The sequence below is a fragment of the Hyla sarda genome, chromosome 1 (genome assembly GCF_029499605.1).
Source record: "Hyla sarda isolate aHylSar1 chromosome 1, aHylSar1.hap1, whole genome shotgun sequence".
In the NCBI taxonomy this organism is placed as follows: domain Eukaryota; kingdom Metazoa; phylum Chordata; class Amphibia; order Anura; family Hylidae; genus Hyla; species Hyla sarda.
Window position 1 is genome coordinate 435,005,028 of NC_079189.1, and position 21,512 is coordinate 435,026,539.

General features: G+C 42.3%; 1 protein-coding gene across 5 annotated transcripts in view; it reads right to left on the reverse strand.

The window, feature by feature from the left end:
• The window catches only part of MED15 (mediator complex subunit 15), a 74,733-nt gene that overhangs the window by 10,758 nt on the left and 42,463 nt on the right, over positions 1-21,512 (reverse strand). For 2 of the 5 annotated variants that reach the window (XM_056531063.1, XM_056531037.1), the window contains exons 6-15: positions 19,665-19,969; positions 18,037-18,375; positions 17,755-17,955; positions 6,908-7,024; positions 6,039-6,175; positions 4,360-4,484; positions 3,774-3,908; positions 3,616-3,679; positions 3,465-3,531; positions 2,362-2,522 (exon numbers count right to left, since the gene is read on the reverse strand). In XM_056531063.1, the coding sequence (XP_056387038.1) occupies positions 2,362-2,522; positions 3,465-3,531; positions 3,616-3,679; positions 3,774-3,908; positions 4,360-4,484; positions 6,039-6,175; positions 6,908-7,024; positions 17,755-17,955; positions 18,037-18,375; positions 19,665-19,969 (1,651 nt within the window). The remainder of the gene's footprint in view (positions 1-2,361; positions 2,523-3,464; positions 3,532-3,615; positions 3,680-3,773; positions 3,909-4,359; positions 4,485-6,038; positions 6,176-6,907; positions 7,025-17,754; positions 17,956-18,036; positions 18,376-19,664; positions 19,970-21,512) is intronic. The other 3 variants (XM_056531046.1, XM_056531056.1, XM_056531072.1) reach the window with 3 other exon arrangements.

A 21,512-nucleotide genomic window follows, 5' to 3' on the forward strand; every position in this document is an offset into this window, starting at 1 on the left:
TTGCCTAAATCCTTTTCCATTTGGCATATCCCTCTAGGAACATCAACCCTGTTACATATCTGTCATCTGCAAAAAGACATACCTTACCATTGAGACCTTTTGCGATATCATTAATGAAGATATTAAACAACATTGGTCCCAGTACAGATCCCAGAGGACCTTGCTCTGAATATTCTCCATTGACTACAACCCTCTGTTGTCTGTCACTCAGCCACTGCCTAATCCACTCAACAATATGAGAGTCCAAGCTCAATGACTGTAGTTTATTGATAAGTCTTCTATGTGGGACAGTGACAAAAGCCTTACTAAAATCTAGATGTGTCTACAGCCCCTCCACCATCTATTTAAGTCACCCAGTCAAAAAAATCAATAAGATTTGTTTGACATGATCTCCCTGAAGTAAACCCATGTTTTTCATCTTGCAATCAATGGGATTTTAGATGTTCCACAATCCTATTGCTTTAGTAGGGATTCCATTAATTTCCCCACTATTGATGTCAGACTTACTGGCCTAAAGTTGCGCGATTCCTCCCTACTACCTTTCTTGTGAATGGGCACAACATTTGCTAATTTCTAATCTTCCCGGGATGACTCCTGTTACCAGTGATTGGTTAAATAAATCTGTTAACGGTTTTGCTAGCTCACCACTAAGCTCTTTTAATAATTTTGGATGTATCCCATCAGGCCCCTGTGACTTATCTGTCTCCTCTTTAGACAAATAAGTCACAGGGGCCTGATGTGATACACTCAAAAGTATTAAAAGAGCTTAGTGGTGAGCTAGCAAAACCGTTAACAGATTATTTTAGACTGATGCAATGGTATACGGATGCATTGACCCTGAACTTAATGCAGCACAGTGGACCAACACCAGCAGATGACATGGCTCCCCAAATCAACACAGACTGGAAACTTCACACTGGACTTCAAGCATCTTGCAGTTTGTGCCTCTCCATTGTTTCTCCATACTCTGGGTCCTTTGATTTCAAATGAGATGCAAAACTTGCTTTCATCAGAAAAGAGGACTTTGGACCAATGGGCAACAGACCAGGTCTGTTTTTCTTTAGCCCAGGTAAGACGCTTCTGATGTTTGTTGTTCAGGAGCGGCTTGACAATAGGAATATGACATTTGAAGCCCATGCCCAGGATCCGGCTGTGCGTGGCGGCTCTTATTGCACTTCAGCTCCAGCCTCAGTCCACTCCTTGTGAAAGTCCCCAATACTTTTGAATGGCCTGTTCCTGACTATCCTCTCCAGGCTGTGGTCATCCCTGCTGCTTGTGCACCTTTTTCTTCCACATAACTTTCTATTAATGTGCTTTGATACAGCACTTTGGGAACATCCTATATCATTTGCAATTACATGTTGAGGCTTTCCCTCCTTATGCAGGGTGTCAATGATGGTTTTCTGCACAACTGTCAGGCCAGCAGTCTTTTCCATGATTGTGATTGCTACTGATCCAGACAGAGACCATTTAAAAGGCTCAGGAATCCTTTGCAGGAGTTACGGCTTAATTAGCTGATTAGAGTGGGACACTGAGCCTGGAATATTGCATCTTTTCACACTATTCTAATTTTCTGAGATTTGGAGTTTTCATGAGCAGTAAGCCATAATCATCACAATTTTGACAAATCACTGCTTGAACTATCTTGCTTTGCATGCAATGAGTCTCTCTAATCTATAAGTTTCACCTTTTAAGTTGCATTACTGAAATATATGAACTTTTGCACGATATTCAAATTTTTGGAGTATCACCGGTATACCCCGACATATGATGAAATCGACATACGATGGCCTCTCAGAGGCCATCGCATGTCGATGTCAGCATCGACATACGATGCTTTTTTATGTCGGGGCCATCGCATTAAGTGCTATCCGGCAGCGCCAAATGCTTAACCTGCTGCCGGATAGCAGCTTAATGTTCCCCGCGTGGTGCGGTAAGTATTACTTACCCCTCCACGATGCTCCGGGGTGCCCTCCGGGTCCAGCGCTGGTCTTCCGGTGTCTTCTCGCCCCTCTCCGATGACGTCAATACGCTGCTGCGCACGTCATCCAATAGGAATGGCGTACGCAGCGGCGTAATGACGTCGCTACGTAGGCCCAGTAAGGCCTTGCTGAAGAAAGCAGAGGACCGAAGAAGACAGCAGAGGACCAGAGAAGACAGCGGAGAGCCCAGCGGAGGCCCGGGGACACCATCTCGAGCGGCGGGGACAGGTGAGTACAGCTTCCTATACTTTACATTGCACAAATCCCTCAACATACGATGGATTCGACAAACGATGGCTCGTTTGGAACAAATTACCATCGTATGTTGAGGGACCACTGTATTGGTTCTGTGACATCAGGCAAAGGAGTACTAACTTACGTGATCGGCTGGCCATGAATAGCAGTCATAGCTGGTACAAATGTTCGGTACAAAGAATGGTTAAATACAGGTGATCTAATATTTGCCAGAACTGCATCCAACAATGGTTGACAAAGATATTGCTGTTTTGTGGATGGGACAGTCGGAGGAGGGGGAGTTGTCTGGTAGGGAAAAAAAATAAACAAAAGGCTGAATTTCTGCAGAAGATCATAAAAAAACAAAACAAACAAAAACAAATAGGCCCAGCAAGGTCTAATTGGGCAGATTTATGAAACAGTTAATGAGCAGCCCTCAATTTTCATGAGCCCTGTAAGAAATCTGAACTGTGAGATTGGTTCTTATGGGCAACTACACATGTACTGTATAAGCTGTGGAAGTCAAAGAAGGAAATCTGCTGGTAAAATGAATATTTTCCATTATGGGACACAGCATAAAACCCTCAATGAAATCCTTTGCATAATATTTGCACCCACTGCTGTAATTTTATCAGAAGAGTTTGTTTAAACCCTAAAAAATTGTTTATTTGGGTTAGAGTGGGTTGACTCGAGGTAGCTTAACGATCAAGGACGTGTATACCTGTCCTTGTGCCGTTACCATACCGGCAAGCCCTGATTCTTGTAGCTGAGTGCCAGCGTTAATAGCAAACATGCGGCGATCGCCGTGACCGGCTATCAACCCTTTAGTCTAAAGGGACCTTTAAACACCCCATGGTGGTCCAGTGGGATGGATTGTAAACAAGCAGCCCTCATATGGGTCTGTAGGTGGCAAATTGAAAGAGTTATGATTCTTAGAAGGTGAGGAGGAAAAACGAAAGTGCAAAAATGGAAAAACCTGTGGTCCTTAAGGGGTTACATCTTGTTTTATGAGAGGACAAATTAAAAGTAAAAAAATTCTTATCCTTTAGCTGTCTACTGTTCAGTGCCCCCAGAGCTCTGTTGGCCCCAGTAAGAATGCTCAATGACATATCTGAACACTTAGCACAAGGCACAGCAGTCATTCACAAGCCTCAGCAGTATAAGGTCCCCTGAGTGGTGGCTGCGGCACTGGACTGGGAGTGGGCTCATGAAATAGAAAAAACTGGTCTAATAAGAGCCATTGCTTACCACAATCATGTCATTCTTCAGCTTCTCCAGAGCAATTTCACATTTTTGCAGGGTCTGTAAGGGGCATCTTTAACCGGAAAATGAAACAATGTCAAATACTAAAATAAGGGGACTGTATAAAAAAATTTCTTGAAGGGCAGCACAAATATACCTCTTCGATGGATCAGTCAGAATATCCAAAAGACTCTTCATTTTACTTAAATCTTTCTTGCGATCTGAAAAAGGGTATGGTTAGACAATAAATCCTTCTGTGGAATATAATAAAATGTATACAGCATAATAAAGTATTTGGAATGTGTAGACACTCACCTTCATTCTTATCAATTTTGTTGATCATGCGTCGTAAAGGCTCTATATACTTGGAGAGTTGTTTCAGTTTTTCTAAGTACTGCTGCTCATCTGACTGGTTGTTGCTCACAGGGCTCATAACAGAGTTTGGGTTTCCTGAATGATCAAAAGAAACTTACTAATTGTTGCCATAAAAAAATTGTGAGAGCTAGAGCTGGGCTAAAAGTAAAAACATTTTCTCATTGGCCCCGATTCAGTGCCCAGGTATAGCTGCTTTCCTTTAACACAAAACCTCACCCACTTGGCGAGCAACATCACAGATCACCAAAATAAAGTCACAAACCTAGAAAGGAACATACCATAATAAATCACTCCCCCCTCTTTTTCCTGACAGCACCTTTAGCTAAACAACATTGAGAGATAGTGCTGTTCTAATCACCCATGTCCCTTGTGATAGCATTCATCAACTGGAAAGCTCCAACCCATCATTCAGGAAGGAGAGCTCAATGCATCACATTTCTTTATGGGCCATGTAAGTAGACGTAACTGTACAAACAAGACTGTCTTTTTAAGGCTAGTTTTATTAGTCAAGTGTTGCAATTCTTACCTGGAGTATTTAGAGGTCCTGGAGAGGGCACACTGAAATTCTGAGGGGTTCTAGCAGAAGCAGGGCTTTGAGAGGGCTGTGGGGATGGACTAGGCATGAAGCTTGGTGAGGGTGCAGTACCTGAACTGAGAATAACAAAAACAAACAAAAAAAAAAATGTGTGAGCATCACTTAAGAAATAAATTAATCTCTAAAAGAAGCCAGTGCACTCACCTGGTCAGCAGAAATTCTTTATTTCATAATGTAGCAGCATACATGTGAAGAGTGGTTCTGAAGACAATCCCCGTATATACCGTGCAGAGCAGTGTGGCAGGGACGTTCACCGAAGCACAACGGTGCCGTTTCATGCCGATGGGCGTTTTTTCAGGCGCACTCGGTGACCAAGTCCCTGCCACACTGCTCTGCATGGTATATACGGGGATTGTCTTCAGAACCACTCTTCACATGTACGCTGCTACATTATGAAATAAAGAAGAAGTTCTGCTGACCGGGTGAGTGCACTGGCTTCTTTTCTCTACATTGTGTATATTTACCTGGACTGTGTTATAGTCATAGTTGCACCCCTGCTCTACCCCCTACATTCCACACGTCATAGATTTAACTCATTCAGGATTCATCAGCAGTGCCCAGATTCCTCGCTACCTCTCCCACGCTTTGTAATCTCTATAAAAGGTTTGATCTAAAAGTTTTTGAAGTAATACATTTAGGCCATATTTACGCAGCCAAAAACCACACCACCACTAATCTGCATTAAAATCAACAGTCTGCTGTGTGCATTTTAATGTAATTCTTATCCCCTATCTACTGTATAGATGTTAACATTGTGATCTGTGGGCGAGCGAAGTCTTAGAACTCCACCAATCCATAGAACAGAAGAAAACTGCAGGTGCTAGTTCACTCTGGGGTGCAATTTACTTCCTTTCTACGGCATAGGGGGATAGCATGCTGGGTTTGGAATATCCTTAAAGCTCCAATTGTTTTTAAACAGTAGCTGGAAGCAGAGAGAGTGGCATATCACTTTTCTCCACATGGGAAAAAAAATAAAAATAAAAAATAGTCACTGTTTTTCAGATAAAAATGTACACAGACATGCGCTGGTTTTACCCCAGTGAACATGCGCTAATTGTTTGGCAGTTTTTAAAATATGCTTGCCCACGCTTGGAAATGTGCTGAACAGTCAATTTTAGACTATGTTGAGGACAAAGAAATGAATGGGTCCAGTGGGGGCACACCATAGTATATGCCGGCATCCCATTCTTCTACTTACTGATGAATAACAAAAAGGTTCACATCAGATAGGTCTGAATCTAGCCTAAACATGTGGATTACTACTACTACATCCAAATCATTATGCACTTTTACATTTGTTTTGCAATAGTTGCTACAATCAATACAGCTATAAAACACACTACAACATAGAAAAGGGGAAATTACCAGATATTGGGTCAATGAACTAAAAACATACACAGCATTCCTAATGCATGAATGTGTGGCATATTCACTAGTTAGGTGAATGGCTGCAGAATTCACAACTCCTGAATAAGTCATGTGTTCAAAAGTTTAGTGTGTACAAGTGCAAGATATGATAACGGGCAACGTAGCCTTATGCATCATCTCTTTTTATATGACAAAGCATTAATGCAATCTCTGAATCAAGATCGTAAAAAGGAGGTGCACACCTGACATTAGAGTTGGGTTGAGACATTGGCTGTGAGGGCTGTGGGGACGGCTGTGGAGGAGGTGGCATTGACTGTGGAGTCTGTACCTGCTGTACAGGTGATGGTGAGGACATTAAAGAGATACTGCTTTGATTTACCTGAAATTAAAATTACAGTGGGGAAAAACACAACATAAAGATTATTAAATGCTTACAAGCAGTAAAAGGAGGGCATTAGATAAAACTTCTACTAGTTAGTTAAATGCATAATCAGTTTCTGGTCCTGTAGAAACTTAGCGTTGAGGATCTTCATACAACCACCTGTATAAAAGAAACCTGAATAATCACAAGGTGTATGGATTCAACTGGATTTTTGGAGTCCGCTTGATGACATACATAATAGATGTATTAACAGACTACTAGAAGTGCTCTTCAAGACAGCCTAACTACGGACACAGAGCAGCCTAGAGCAAGCTTGAGATTCCAGCACTACTGTGCCTTACAAGATGAACTCCGGATACAACAGCTATAAACCTATAATATAGAAAAGTAATGCAAGCAGCAAAAAGCAAAACATTTACTATGGGGATGGAAATGTCAGGGTCAATAAATAAGGGGAAATCTAATAGAAATGTTTATTGGTCTACATTCTGGTGAGCTATTCTATGGAGTAAGAAAGCAAGGTCACAGGCACACTGTTACTCTAGAACATTCACTGACCAATATTAGACACCACAGTCCAAAAAGTAAACATCAGAAAACTACAGAGAAAACTACTGAACAGCCCACAGATAGGAGGCAGATCATTTACCTGTCCCCCCCCAGAACAGGTTGAAATCAAGAGGGACTGAACCACTGTTACAGCTCTGGCACCCACAAGTCAGCCAATACCTGTGGGATCTGGGATCCTCCCATTGGGGTGGAGCTTGGAGACGTGTCAGATGAAGTGGTGGGCGGGAACCGCGACCTTATTGCCATCCCACCTCGAGTCATAGCTGCGGTGATCATCTTTGGGAGGATAGAGTGACAATAGACAAAAGTAAAACAAGAAATGCAGTGCAAGTGGCGAGAGGGGGAGGAATAGCATGCAAAAGCCAGAGGGAGTAAGGGAGTCCAAAAGCACCCTAAAAACTACAGATGAGTTCTACCAGCATCCCAAGCATGGAACAACTGCACTAAAAGCCCCAAAACTCCCTTATAAAAAGGTGCCAAATTATCAAGACAACTTGTCTACTCTTTTTACCTAGGCATTAATCAGTCTTCAATAACTTTATACTTGCTCCAAAAGTACAACATAGTATGACCAGACACTAGATGTAAAGATAACCTGCAAAATGTTTTTTCGTTTATTCACAGTATTCTGCAAATCAGTGCTCTTATACTTCTGATGGCCACACAAACATTGGAGGGACCTGTCAATTAGCAGGATCAGCTGCCCATCTAATGTATATTGGATGGAAGACATCAGTGAAACTAGAATTAGGCATTTCAGCATGCGGTCCTTTGTTCTCAAGGGAGATAAGCCACCACTAGTGGTGTCTGGCAGCGACTTCTCTACCTGTTGAGATCGACAGCTGGAGCAAATAAGTGTTTAACCATGATCTAAGGTTTATTACCACCTTAAATTACAACTTGGCTATACAGTATCTCTTTCAATAAAATGATCAAAATATAACAGATAATGGGTAGAGTGACCTGACTAGTGGAGTAGCAGCTCCTGCTGTACTTTGATCTATGGGGTTGCAATATATAATCACACCAATTCATCTGCTTCTACTCACTGGGCTCTTCTGTCTGTGTCAGCTGACACCTGGGAGATTGTGTATTGTAACATATCTGAAGAAGCTGAGCCGCGGAAGTTGCCAGCATCACTTTGCAATCAGCATACGCTGTTGACAGGGGAAAGTAGGCAGCATTGCAACTAGCAATTTTTGCTAGGCTCAACATGGATAACACGAATGGGGAGCATCAGGAGCACTGTGCATCAAGTTTGGGAAATGAGTGGACTACATGCGTTCAAGGTACACAAGATCTTCCTTCTCATGCTCCTTCTACAATACCATTAGCAGATCATAATCTGTCCATTGAAGGGTACACTATGGATCGCCGCATGTCTGCTATTAACAGTGGCCCCCAGCTACAGGAATCAGCTGGGGGTCGGCCGGTATTGTGCGGGCTCGAGTCAGGAGCCCGCACCATACACTGGTTGCAGTCTCAGGATGAACCGGCTGAATACCTAGACGTTTCTTTTATAAGACTGATTGTACAAGGTTGGGGGGAGGAGTGCATTGGTTGGGGCCCCTGAACCCTGAGGCACACTTTCTGATGGATCTGTTACAGAACTAATGAACAACAGATTGAAGAAAGAGTCATTTAAAAAAATGCAGAGCCCCCCCCCCCCCGTCCCCCCCCCCCCCCCCCCCCCAAAAAAAATAACGCCAAGGTCAGACATTAGCTAGGAGACAATATGAAAAAAATTCAACTTCTAACCCACTTGGTGTTTTCTCTCTGGCATTTTTTCATGGTTCATCAGCAATTTTGTGGTTTTCTAAAATGGCAGCATGCTGGGACTATGGAGTTTTTTTTTCCTCTGAATATTTCCCCAGAGTTCTATTGGGGGTTTTAACATTTTTTTACTACTCTTGTTTGTACAACATTCTTAAAGCAAAAAAAACAACAAAAAAAAAACGTTGAACTGCCAAATGGTGTACACAAGTACACTTCCCTCAGGAATTATCGAAAGGTTTTCTGAAGCAGAGAATGAAAACTGGTTCAGTCAGAGGCATGAAAACAGAACAGGACGAAAGCCATTACTTGTTGTACCTGTTTATATCACAGACGCCTATTTTTATGAAAAATCTCAAACAAAGGTCAAAATACTTTCAGCAGTCATTCTTACATATTGTTCCTTATGTAATTATAAGACACTTTGCGCTTCCTTGCTGTTAAAATTCTCAACCTTTTTTTATATGTTTTTAATGTGACTGAAAAAACAGCCACTAGGTGGCTCTATTCTGTTCCCTGCTCCAAGTCAAACAGTTCATTTGGTCTCCTTCCAGCCTGGCAGGAGACCAAACTTAGGAAGTGCGTGTGGGGCATGGCAAGGCACAGCTCTCGCAGGCTTCAGTGACTTCGTGTCTGCAAGGGAACACCCACTTTCTCCTGCCAGGAGCTCACACAATGTGAGCAAGGGGAAAGGTATAATTATTCTTATAATTTTTTTTTTTTTTTTTTTAAGGGCAAGGAAGGGTGTTAGGAATAGTTAGGGAATATAATAGGAGTTAGTTTAGAAAATATGGTTTGATGACAGGTACTCTAAAATATCTTGGCACAAAAGGAAAAGCATATGCCCAGATCTATCAATCTGCCTGAGAGCAAAACTGTCTGGTTTTGCCTATAACAACCAATAACAGATCAGCTGTCATTTTACCAGAGCTCATTAAGATATAAAAGCTAAGCTGTAATCAGTTGTTATGGCAAAACCAGGCAGTTTTGCTATTAGATAAATCTAGGTCAATGGGGGAGATCAGATCGGTTCTTTCACTTCTCAGAAGCCTTTAAAAATAAATAAATAAATAAAGAAAGAAAGACTTGATCTCATTGGTTGCTATCAGAAACTGGCCAACTTCTATGTACAGGTTTTGATAACATTCCACCTCCTTCTCCCTCCTGTTCACTGGGAATAGCACTGTTTCTTGCTTTTACATAACTTGTATTTTTTTTACCCGTTTCCCCTTCTGCAGGCTCCACCTCTATTAAAGCCTAGACTATATGATGCTGTCTCAAACACTGTACACACAGGAGAAGATCTGCTCCCCTATATTTCTCTAGTACTCCCCCAGAGACAGCAGCATGGAGGACAGTGTAGTGCATTAACAAGCAGTGTACGCCCTGATTCATATTCTGGAGCGAGAGCTAATATTCACAACACAATACTACAGTCTCTGCCTACATTTCTCTACAGTCATTTTCCTTCCCCTCTCTATATACTTCTGAGCGGCTTTAATGTGATACTACATAGACTATTAAAAGGGGTACTACACCCCTGGACAACTAATTCCCTATGCAAAGTATAGGGGACAAGATGTCTGATCGCAGGGGATCCGGCTTCTGGGACCCCCCCCCCCACACACACACAATCTCCGGCACAACCAGGGCTGTTGAGTCGGTAGATAAATGCTCCGACTCCGGAGTTTTTTGTACTTCCGACTCAGACTCCTCTGTATTTAATACATTCCTTAAAGGAAAGAAAGGTAACATACATGTTTTAAACCACAGGACTACTGGCTGGGAAGCTAACAGTCTACTGTATTGAACAGTTTGTGTGCTGATCTGCTGCTGAAGATAGGGCAGTGGAAGGATCCAGGAAGGGGCATGTATTATAAAACATGATTTCCCAAGTAGAATCCCATAGTCATGTTTAAAGGGGTACTCCGCCCCTATACATCTTATCCCCAATCCAAAGGATAGGGAATAAGATGTAAGATCGCCAGGGTCCCGCTGCTGGGGACCCCCGGGATCGCCGCTGCTGCACCGCACTATCATTACTGCACAGAGCGAGTTCGCTCTGTGCGTAATGACGGGCGATACAGGGGCCGGAGCATAGTTACGTCATGGCTCCGCCCCTTGTGACATCATGGCCCGCCTCCATAATGCCAGTCTATGGCAGGGGGCGTGACGACCTCCACACCCCCTCCTATAGACTTGTATTGAGGGGGTGGAGCCATGTCATAACCATGCTCCGGCCCCTGTATTGCCCGTCATTACGCACAACTCGCTCTGTGCAGTAAAGATAGCACGGTGCCGCAGAAGTGATCCGGGGGTCCCCAGCAGCGGGACCCAGGCGATCTGACATCTTATCCCCTATCCTTTGGATTGGGGATAAGATGTCTAGGAGCGGAGTACCCCTTTAAGCTAACAATCGAGTTTACAAGTTTTTATAGCCTTTTTCCAATGGTTTACAGCTTCAGTCTTGAACTATTTACCCTCCATTCCCTTCACTTATACAAGTGTCTCTAGTCCTGCAAACAACATATTTACTTAATCCCTGATCAGTGAGAGGATAGGTTACCCATGGGTTCCCTGTAACACCAGAACACAACACTATGGAAAGTATAAGTATTGCCGCTCCTAATTGTGCGTTGCGTGCCATATAGTGAAGCACATGAAAAGCATGCTTCTTCACGGTCACTTAACGTGTTCGTTTTGCGGGTACGTGAGGCACGGCATGCATTGATCTTTATTCCTACAGTAGAGAAGTCATTAATTATAACTTTTTGTGATTTGGGACATTTAAACTTTTTTTTTTTTTTTTTTTTTTTTTACTCCAATCTAAATTTAGTAGGAGTCGGAGCAGGTACATTGTTTGCTGACTCCAGGTACCCAAAATTTCCTCCGACTCCACAGCCCTGGGCGCAACACCCAGAAATACGCTGCACGGAGCGAACTCTGCTCCATGCCAGATGACTGGCGACCACTGCTTTCATGCCACCTGTGTTCGTGCCTATGGGAGGAGGCGTGATGGCTATGTATTGTCCATCCCGCCCCCCCCCCCTCCCATAGATATTAATGGAAGGGATGTGTTGTGACGTCACATACACCAAAGCCCCAAGCCTTCGTGTTGAGAACGCTGCAGTGCCTGCTGGGAGATCGTGGGGGTCCCAGCGGCGGGAACCTCTGTGTTTATTTCCTATCCTGTGGACAGGGGATAAGATGACTAGGGGCAGAGTACCCCTTTAACCCCTTAACGACCAGGGCCGTAAATGTACGCCCTGGTTTGGCGGTACTTCACGCCGCAGGACGTAGATTTACGTCCTGTGTATGACCGCGAGCATCGAAGCGGTGCTTGGGTCATACCTGGCAGGTTCCCGCCGGTAATGGCAGACATCCGCAATCGCACTGATGTCCGCCATTAACCCCTCAGATGTCATGATCAGTACAGATCACGGCATCTGCATTTAAAAAAAAGTTGATCAGAAGGCCTGCAGCGCTGCCACGGGGATCCAATCATCTGTAATGGCGGACGGAGGTCCCCTCACCTGCCTCTGTCAGTCTCCCGGCGTATCCTGCTCTGGTCTGAGATCGAGCAGACCAGAGCAGAAGATGACCGATAGCACTGATCAGTATTATGCCCTATGCATAGCACTGAACAGTATTAGCATTCAAATGATTGCTATAGAGCTAGTCCCCTATGGGGACAAAAAGTAAAAAAATAAAAAAGTTGAAAAATGTAAAAAAATAAAAAATAAAAAAAAACGTGTGAAAAATCTCCTCCCCCAATAAGAAAATAGTCAGTTTTCCCATTTTACCCCCAAAATGCATGAAAAAAAAAGTTTTATTAACATATCTGGTAAAGCCTTGTGCATAAATGTCCGAACTATCAAAATATAATGTTAATGCTCCCGTACGATAAACAAAAAAAAAGTCAAAAAATGCAGCTGTCACATTTTATTCAAAAAATTTTTTTTAAATGATCTAAAAGTTTTATATATGCAAATGTGGTACAGATGGAGGCGCAAATAATGAGCCCACATACTGCCCTATATACTGAAAAATGAAAAAAAAAAAAGTTATAGGTGGTCAAAATAGGGCGATTTTAGATTACTGATTTTGTACAAAAAAGGTTTTAGATTTTTTTTTTTAAGCGGTACAAAAATATAAAAAAAATCTAGCTATGGATATCATTTTAAGCATATTGACCCACAGAATAAAGAACACGTCATTTTTACCGTAAAGTGTACAGTGTGAAAATGAAACCCTCCAAAATGTACGAAATTGTGGTTTTCATTTAAATTTCCTACCTAAAAAAATGTTTGGGGTTCACTGTACATTTCATGGTAAAATGAGGGATTTCATTACAAAGTACAATTGGTCATGCAAAAAACAAGCCCTTATATGGGTCTATAGATGAAAATATAAAAGAGTTATGGAGAGAAGGAGAGGAGGAGAAAACAAAAATGCAAAAATATAAAAAATTGGCCTGGTCCTTAAGGTTAAAATGGGCCTGGTCCTTAAAGCGCACCCGTCATATTTAAAAAAAAATAAAAAATGTTTTTTGTTGGATCACTCAGTACCTAATCCTGACCATGTACATATAAATTTTAGGTGTCTAGCGCCTTTATTTTTTTATTACACTTAATTTAGCTCACTAGTCTGAATTCCTCTCAAAGGGAGGGGGCGTGGCCTCACTGTGCAGGTCTCCGCCCCCTCCCTCAGGATGCTGTCTGCTCACATCTCCCCTAGCATTAGCAAAACTACAACTCCAAGCTTGTCCTCACTGACAGTAGCGGGACACAAGCTGACAGTGGGCGGATTTTTCCTCCAGCTCTGAGCCCTGCACTCACAGCTGTCAATCAAGGAAGTGTGTCCATGACATGTGATGATGCATGGACACAGCAGGACTAGTATGTGTCCAAATAGGCAGGAGAGGGGGCAGTTTCACTGGCTTTTTCAGTATGAAATACTGAAAACTTTCTAAAGAAAGAAATTGCAAAACCTATTGTTTTTGGACGATTTACAACCTATACATTTTTTTGTATCTTACAGTGCCCATTTAAGGGGTTAAAGAAATCACCAGCCACAACATTGACCCAACTCAGTCAAGAGCAGTCCCTTCCCTGTGTCGAGACCAAGATTATGAAGTGCAAACAGGACTGGTCACCTCCAGAACAGCAGCAAATTAATGATTTTTTCCCCTTAGTTCCAAGTAGCACAATACAACATGTAGAGAATATATACATTGCTCAAAATAATAAAGGGAACACTTAAACACAATGTAACTCCAAGTCAATCACATTTCTGTGAAATCACACTGTCCACTCAGGAAGCAATTCAAGATAAATGTAGTAGAGGGTGTAATCAGCACCTGGGTGTGGTGTCGTGCAGCCGAGTCTCTACGGTTTCTCAGCACAACATCGTGCGTCCCATACAAAAAATACACTTCCCACCATCAATTCAGTGTTCTCCAACAAATGCTTGTTGGCTTGAGAAACGGAGAGATCCTGAAACATCGCCCAATTGCCTCACCTCTGGGTGAGCAGTCATCCGCTGTTCGGAAGTGCATTTTTTGTAAGGCACTCAGGAAGCAACACTGATTGTTGCATTTGCACAACAGCATGTGAAATTGATTGTCAGACAACAGGTGGAAATGATAGGCAATAAGCAAGACACCCCCAATAAAGGAGTGGTTCTTCATGTGGTGACCACAGACCACTTCTCAGTTCCTATGCTTCCTGGCTGATGTTTTGGTCACTTTTGAATGCTGGCGGAGCTTTCACCCTAGTGGTAGCATAAGACTGAGTCTACAACCCACACAAGTGGCTCAGGTAGTGCAGCTCATCAAGGATGGCACATCAATGCGAGCTGTGGCAAAAAGGTTTGCCGTGTCTGTCAGCGTAGTGTCCAGAGCATGGGGGCGCTACCAGGAGAGAGGTTGTAGGAGGGCAACAACCCAGCAGCAGAAACACTACCTCTGCCTTTGTCCAAGGAGGGGCACTACCAGAGCCCTGCAAAATGACCTCCAACAAGCCACAAATGTGCATGTGTCCAAACTAGGGATTGACCAATAGCGTTTTTTTATGGCCGATACCGATATTCTGTGGAGGTTAGGGCCGATAGCCGATGAATATCGGTATAAGTTAACGGCTATTTATCCCCACCCTGGCGACACCACCTGGCGCACCGCACCCCATCTCTCCCCCCCCACAACCTCCAGCATGACCGGTTTAGCAGTGGGTCAGTAATAGTGTGGGGTGGCATTTCTTTGGGGGTGCTGCACAGCCCTCCATGTGCTTGCCAGAGGTAGCCTGAATCATTAGGTACCGAGATGAGATCCTCAGACCCCTTTGAGACCATATGCTGGTGCGGTTGGGCCCTGTGTTCCTCCTAATGCAAGACAATGCATTGATACTATGGACTGGCCCACCCATACCCCAGACCTAAATCTGATTGAGCACATCTGGGACATCATGTCTCACTCAATCCACCAGTGCCACGTTGCACCAGACTGTCCAGGAGTTGGCGGATGCTTTAGTCCACGTCTGGGAGGATCTCAGGAGACCACCCACCACCTCATCAGGAGCATGCACAGGCATTGTAGGGAGGTCAGACGGGCACTGAGCCACACACACTACTGAGCCTCATTTTGACTTGTTTTAAGGACATTACATCAAAGTTGGATCAGCCTGTAGTGTGGTTTTCCACTTTGATTTTGATTGTGACTCCATATCCAGACCTCCATGGGTTGATAAATTTGATTTCCATTGATAATTTGTGTGATTTTATTGTCAGCACATTCAACTATGTAAAGACGAAAGTATTTCATACGATTAGTTCATTCAGATCTAGGATGTGTTTTCTTAGTGTTCCCTTTATTTTTTGAGCAGTGTATAATGGGGCTCAAAGATGTGGATATTAATAAAAGCACTATTAAAGTTAGTAAAAATAATCAAAATCATAGAATAATATCCAATCAGTAAGTCACATGTACATACAGAACTGCACAACACCCTTGTGAGAGCAGACCTTATACAAATATTGTAATATAACAAGGATAATATAACAAAAAATCCTAAAATAGCTATAAAACTGCAACACCATCAACCTATGTATATAGTAATAGACATCTTTAAAATAAACAGCTTGCTGGTATAAATAATGATTAGGCAGTCGGTGAAAGATTTTGTATGGTGTCCAAGATAGTACTCCTGTCACACACTTAAAATATAGGCTATATCCCGGTTAAAACAGGCTTCATATGAAGATATACAATTAAGTACATGCCAATCACTGAGATATTCAGACTTTTATAGAGTGCATCTATATTTTAAGTGTGTGACAGGAGTACTATATTGGACACCATACAAGATCTTTCACTGACTGCCTAATCATTATCCATACCAGCAAGCTGTTTATTTTAAAGATTTCTATTACTATATGTAGAGTTTATGATAGTGTAGCAGTTTTATAGCTATTTTAGGATTGTTAAATTACAATATTCGTATTAGGTCGGCCCTCACAAGGGCCCTGTGTTGTGCAGTTCCTTATGTATATGTGACAATGATTGGATATTGTATTTTTACAAACTTTAATAGTGCTTTAAGCCCATATATATATTTATATAATTTTTTTTTTCTACAGTATTTTTTCTAGCTATCCGGGTATTAGAGTTTTGATGGTGAGCTCAGATTTGTACCACTAGACAAAGTGAGCCGGATCTAAATTTTTATTATTGACAATACAACATGTGCTGCAAATGTGAATTTCAAGCCACAGACACCTTCCTCATCATTAATCCACACCATTTATTCAGATCATTTTTGAACACATTACTACTACCCAATTTCTACCTATGCACATCCGCGCAAGCAGTAGCTTAAAGATGCTTCTCCCTGCCTTCATTATATACAATGGGATCACCAACAAAAGACACAAACTTATTTGGGTTACAATTTTTAGGATACATCTTGCAAAGAGTAAAACACAGTTACTCCTAAGCATCTATCAATATAAAGGGGAGCAGAAAAAAAACACAAGGCATTTGCATCATGCAACAAAAAATCTGAGAGGATCCATAAAAAAAAAAAAAAAAAAGCCAACTCTTCTTCTAAGCCTTAAGATGAATCTAAGCTGGAGAATAAACACACTTGTCCAATAAGCAAAACATGGTCACAAGTTCAAGTAGTCACCATTGGTGGACCCTGTAGAAGTAGTAGCATTAGCTATTAAGCATACTCGCACCTCACTGTACAGGTTGTACTTTTTTCATGTTAAGGAGCACAGTACATTTATTGTAGTAGAGCTGTGTTACTCAGATATCTGGGTTTTTGCAGAAATAACCACCATAGCTTCTCTAAAACCAGCAGGCATTATTATTGCACCCACCACAGAGAAACCAAGAGACACCACAAATTAAAGGAGCAGTGCAAGTTAAAAGGGGCAAAATAAGTGAAATACCAATAACCATGTGGGCAAAGTGCAAATATCGGGGGTTTAAATGGGCACTGTCATGAAATCAAAAAATGTATATGTTGTAGTACTTAAGTACTACAACATATCTCTAATATACTTTAATTAAAAAAAGTGATTTTAAAACAGCTTAAAAGCGGCGCAGTGGGGCCAGGGGGGTTGCGGGCTATACAGTATGCCTCCATTTGTTTCCCCACTACAACTCCCAGCATGCCCTGACAGCCAATAGATGTCAGGGCAAGCTGGGAGTTGTAGTGGGGAAACAGCTGGAGGGACACTGAATAGGTGAACTAAGGGGGGGGTGGGGAGGGAGTTGAGCGGCGCGATATGCGGCCATCACGGTGTTCACCTATACAGTATGCCTCCAGTTGTTTCCCCACTACAATAGATGTCAGGGCAAGCTGGGAGTTGCAGTGGGGAAACAGCTGGAGGCGCCCTGTATAGGTGAACTACGGGCGGAAGTGTCGGCCCCAGCAGGCATCAGTGACGTGGTGCCTGCTGGGGAAGTCTGCTTGGTAGTGAGCACACTACCAGGCAGACAAAAAGGCATTTTTAATATGTTAAAAAAAAAAATAAAATTAAAGGCAGGGAGGGGGTAAGGGATAGATGGGTAGTAGGCAGGGACAGAAAAAAGAAAAAAAAAAGTGATGGTGGGAGCTACCCTTTAAAGAAATATCTGAATATAAACCTGCAGTGCTGCTTTAAGTGGCTTTGCAGTTAGGAAAAAAAAAAACATGCAGAGACAACATTGTTTAACTGCTGCAGAAACTAACCTGGTTCCCTGCAGCTGCCATGTGAGCCTGTGCTGCCTGCTGCTGAGCTGCCTGTTGCTGCACCTGCTGGGCAGCCTGTTGAGCTGCTTGCTGTACCTGTTGGGCCTGCTGTTGAGCCTGTTGTTGTGCCTGCTGCTGTGCCTGCTGCTGCGCCTGCACTTGCTGCTGAGCTTGCTGCTGAGCTTGCACTGCCCGAATCTGCTAAAATAGAAAATAAGTATGTTGCAAGTAAACTGCTAAACAGAAATTAAGTACATAATAGCACCATGTGCAGATAAATACCTGTATTATCTTCAGCTGATGTTGCTGCTGTTGCTGCGGGGTGAGTGTTACAGACATAACCTGAGAAGGTATTTGTCCCGGCAGTGGCTGACCTGGTTGTATCAGGGACTGGGTCTGTGGCTGCGTAGAAAGCAGTTGCTGCTGACTTTGTGCCACTTGCTGTTGCTGCAACTGGAGCTGCATTACCTGTTGTGGCTGCTGCTGCATTTGCTGTTGCTGTATAGGCTGTTGCATAACCTGCTGCTGTTGCTGCTGCTGCTGCTGTTGCTGTTGTTGCTGCTGCTGTTGTTGTTGTTGTATTCGGTGAATATGCGCTGCCATTTGCTGTTGCTGTAACTGCTAAAAGGGAAAAACAAACCAGTTAAAAAGGAATAGTACAAACACAGTCAAAATCATTGCTATAAATATATCAGAAAGTTGGATGCTTTTTGGGTTCAGGGACCCCTAGTCAATCACATTCATAAAAGATCTAGATGTACCCCTCCCCATTCTCTCTTTTGTGTCCTTGTCTAATTTTTCAATGTTTTCCCTAGTTACTTTAGGTTTTCTTATGTGCTTAGAATTAAAAAACAAAAAATGAGAAAACATTTTCAAATTGCCTTCCTGTTTTTTTGAATGGCACTGTGGCTACTGCTGGTGTTGTATTTACTAGTTCCCTGTTAACTTTTTAAATATTTTTTTTTGCAATGTTTCGTTACATAGACTAATTTTAATCACTGTGATCACTTGCAGGGAACAACAGTCATGGGGGGGGTTCTAAAAGTAGACAAATGAGATATGTATAAGATATGTACATATATTCACAATTCCCTTCAGGTTATGAAAACCCCTCCAGGACTAGACCCCTTCTACTAGGGTTTCTCCTTAAAATATAACTTTTATTGTTACTTTCTAAAAAAAATTAAAAAAAATTAAAAAAAATAAAATAAAAAAACACTCCAAATATATAAAGTGTAAATAATACTGCAAAATGTGTATTAAAAGCACAGCCTTTTTGTTGGTTTTGGGTCCTTCTGGACCTCTAATATATTGGAGAAATTATCAGTGATTTTCCCATATCACCATTCCTATGGGTCAACTATGTTGTAATGGGTCCCTTAAGAGGGATCCTATGATTTACTCCTCAATCCAGCTTTAAAGGTTGCGAAACGTCGGGGGTGGGGGTGGGTGGGACACTTTTAAATAGCAACCTTTAAAGTTGGATTGAGAAGTAAATCATAGGATCCCTCTTAAGGGACCCATTACAACATAGTTGATCCATAGGAATGGTGATATGGGAAAATCACTATGACAATTTCTCCAATATATTAGAGGTCCAGAAAGACCAAAACCAACAAAATGGCTGTGCTTTTAATACACTGTGTATTATTTACACTTTATATAATTTTTGGAGTTTTTTTTTTTAGAAAGTAACAAAGTTATATTTTAAGGGGAAACCCTAGTAGAAGGGTCTAGTCCTGGAGGGGTTTTCATACCCTAAAGGGAATTGTGATTATATATACACACTTGTTTACCCTGGTATCCTCAAGGGAGATTTGAAATAACATTATGTATAAGATATGTACACACAATATTCGCAGCACAATATCTACTGCCTACATATAAAATGAAACCTCTTTTAGACTCACCTGCTGCTGGTTTTGCTGCTGCTGAATTTGTAGCTTTAACATATGCTGTTGCTGGGCTGCTACCTGGAGCTGCTGTTGCTGCTGTTGCTGCTGCTGTTGCGCTTGCTGTTGCTGCTGTGCTGCAGCCACTGCCATTTGAAACTGCTGCTGCTGTTGGGGTTGCATAACATTCTGCTGGGTGACTTGAAATTGTTGCTGTTGTTGCTGCTGCTGATGTTGTTGCTGCTGCTGTTGGAGGGCAGCTACTTGCTGCTGCTGGAACTGTTGTTGTTGCTGCTGCGCCATTTGCTGGAGCTGGAGCTGAGCTAGAAGAGCAAGAACATGGTGGTAGAAATGAACACATATGCACAGTACAGTAAGGGAAAATAAAACTCCATGAATTGTAGGGAGTGTAAATTTAGACTAGACAGTGGCCCTGATTTACTAAGAGTGGAGTGTAGGTTTCTTTGTGGGTTTTATTTCCCCACAAATTTTTTTCCATGGTATTTACTAAGGTTTCCCTACATTTTCCACTTTCCCTACATTTTATTTTTTTTAAACACATGCTCTGATCTGTCGGGTTTTCCTCAGCTGAAATCCACTACATTTTCTGTGGAAACCTTAGTAAATGTGTTAGGTTTTCGTGAAAATGTTGGGAACACGCTCCTTTCCATTGATCATGTCCCTTGTCCTGACAAACACGCCCTTTTCGGGTTCTCCTGGTAAAATGAAGAGTTAGTCTGTTTTGTTTTTTCAATTCTGGTGCAAATTCTGGCGCAGACCGAATTTCTGACGCACAACCTGACAAAACATGTCGGGTTTGCAATAGTAAGTTGTGTATAAAAAGGCCAAATTCTTACCAGTAATATAAAAATAAAATAAAAAGGCTGTTGGAAAAAAAAAAAATGGTACACCTTTGGCAACATCGCGCAGCCATTGGTGAACACAGCATTAGACTAGTCTCTCTAGCTATTTTGGTGCATAAGCTAGCTCAGTGTTTCCTAATCTGGGTGCCTCTAGCTATTGCAAAACTACAACTACAATGCCTATGGCTGTCTGGGCATGCTGGGAGTTGTAGTTTTGCAACAGCTGGAGGCTGCCTAGTTGGGAAACACTGAGCTAGAAGCATCTCGGCCTTCCAATGCTGAAATCACTTTACATTTATGCATGCAGAATGCAGCTGTTGCACTACAACAGCTCTAATCATTTTTTTGCCCCCTAAAAGAACCTGTAGTCACCTGTAGATAAAAAAAAAAAACTGTAGGTAGTTTAGAAGGGGCTGATCCCATACTTTCTAAGCAGTTTACAACACTATGGAGGTAATTCATCATTATTGTCTGTAGTAGACATTTTTTAAAGGTGCAACTGTCAAGAACTTGAACCCCCATAAACTAAATCGCAGTGTAACAAAGTTCTTCAGAATTATTCTCCAGGTATACCTTTTACTGCTTTCTAGCAGCTTTTATGAGGCTAAAAAAAAACTCTATTAGAAAAAAAATAAAAATAAAAAAAGACAGCAACAGTCGGATAGGCTTGGCTATGGCCCTATGGCCTATCTCCTGTATGTCAGCGCTAGGACAGCTGTGTGATTGGTCCCAGCACATAGGCCCTTTATTATCCTTATTTTTGGCGGCAAATCAGTTTACAATGCCCGTTCTCCTATCAGGTTACAGTGCCATCACAGCAGGTAAGTTTGCACAGCAAGCAGCAGAGGATTACGCTGCGCACTAGGGCCAGGAGGGAGCGCTTGCTATGAAAACTAGCCACCCGCAGCGATGGTGATGGTATCACAACATACTGGGGCCATCAAGAGAGCGATTGTGTCCCGCAGCACCAGGAGACAGTTTTCTTCACATCACTAGCACTGGA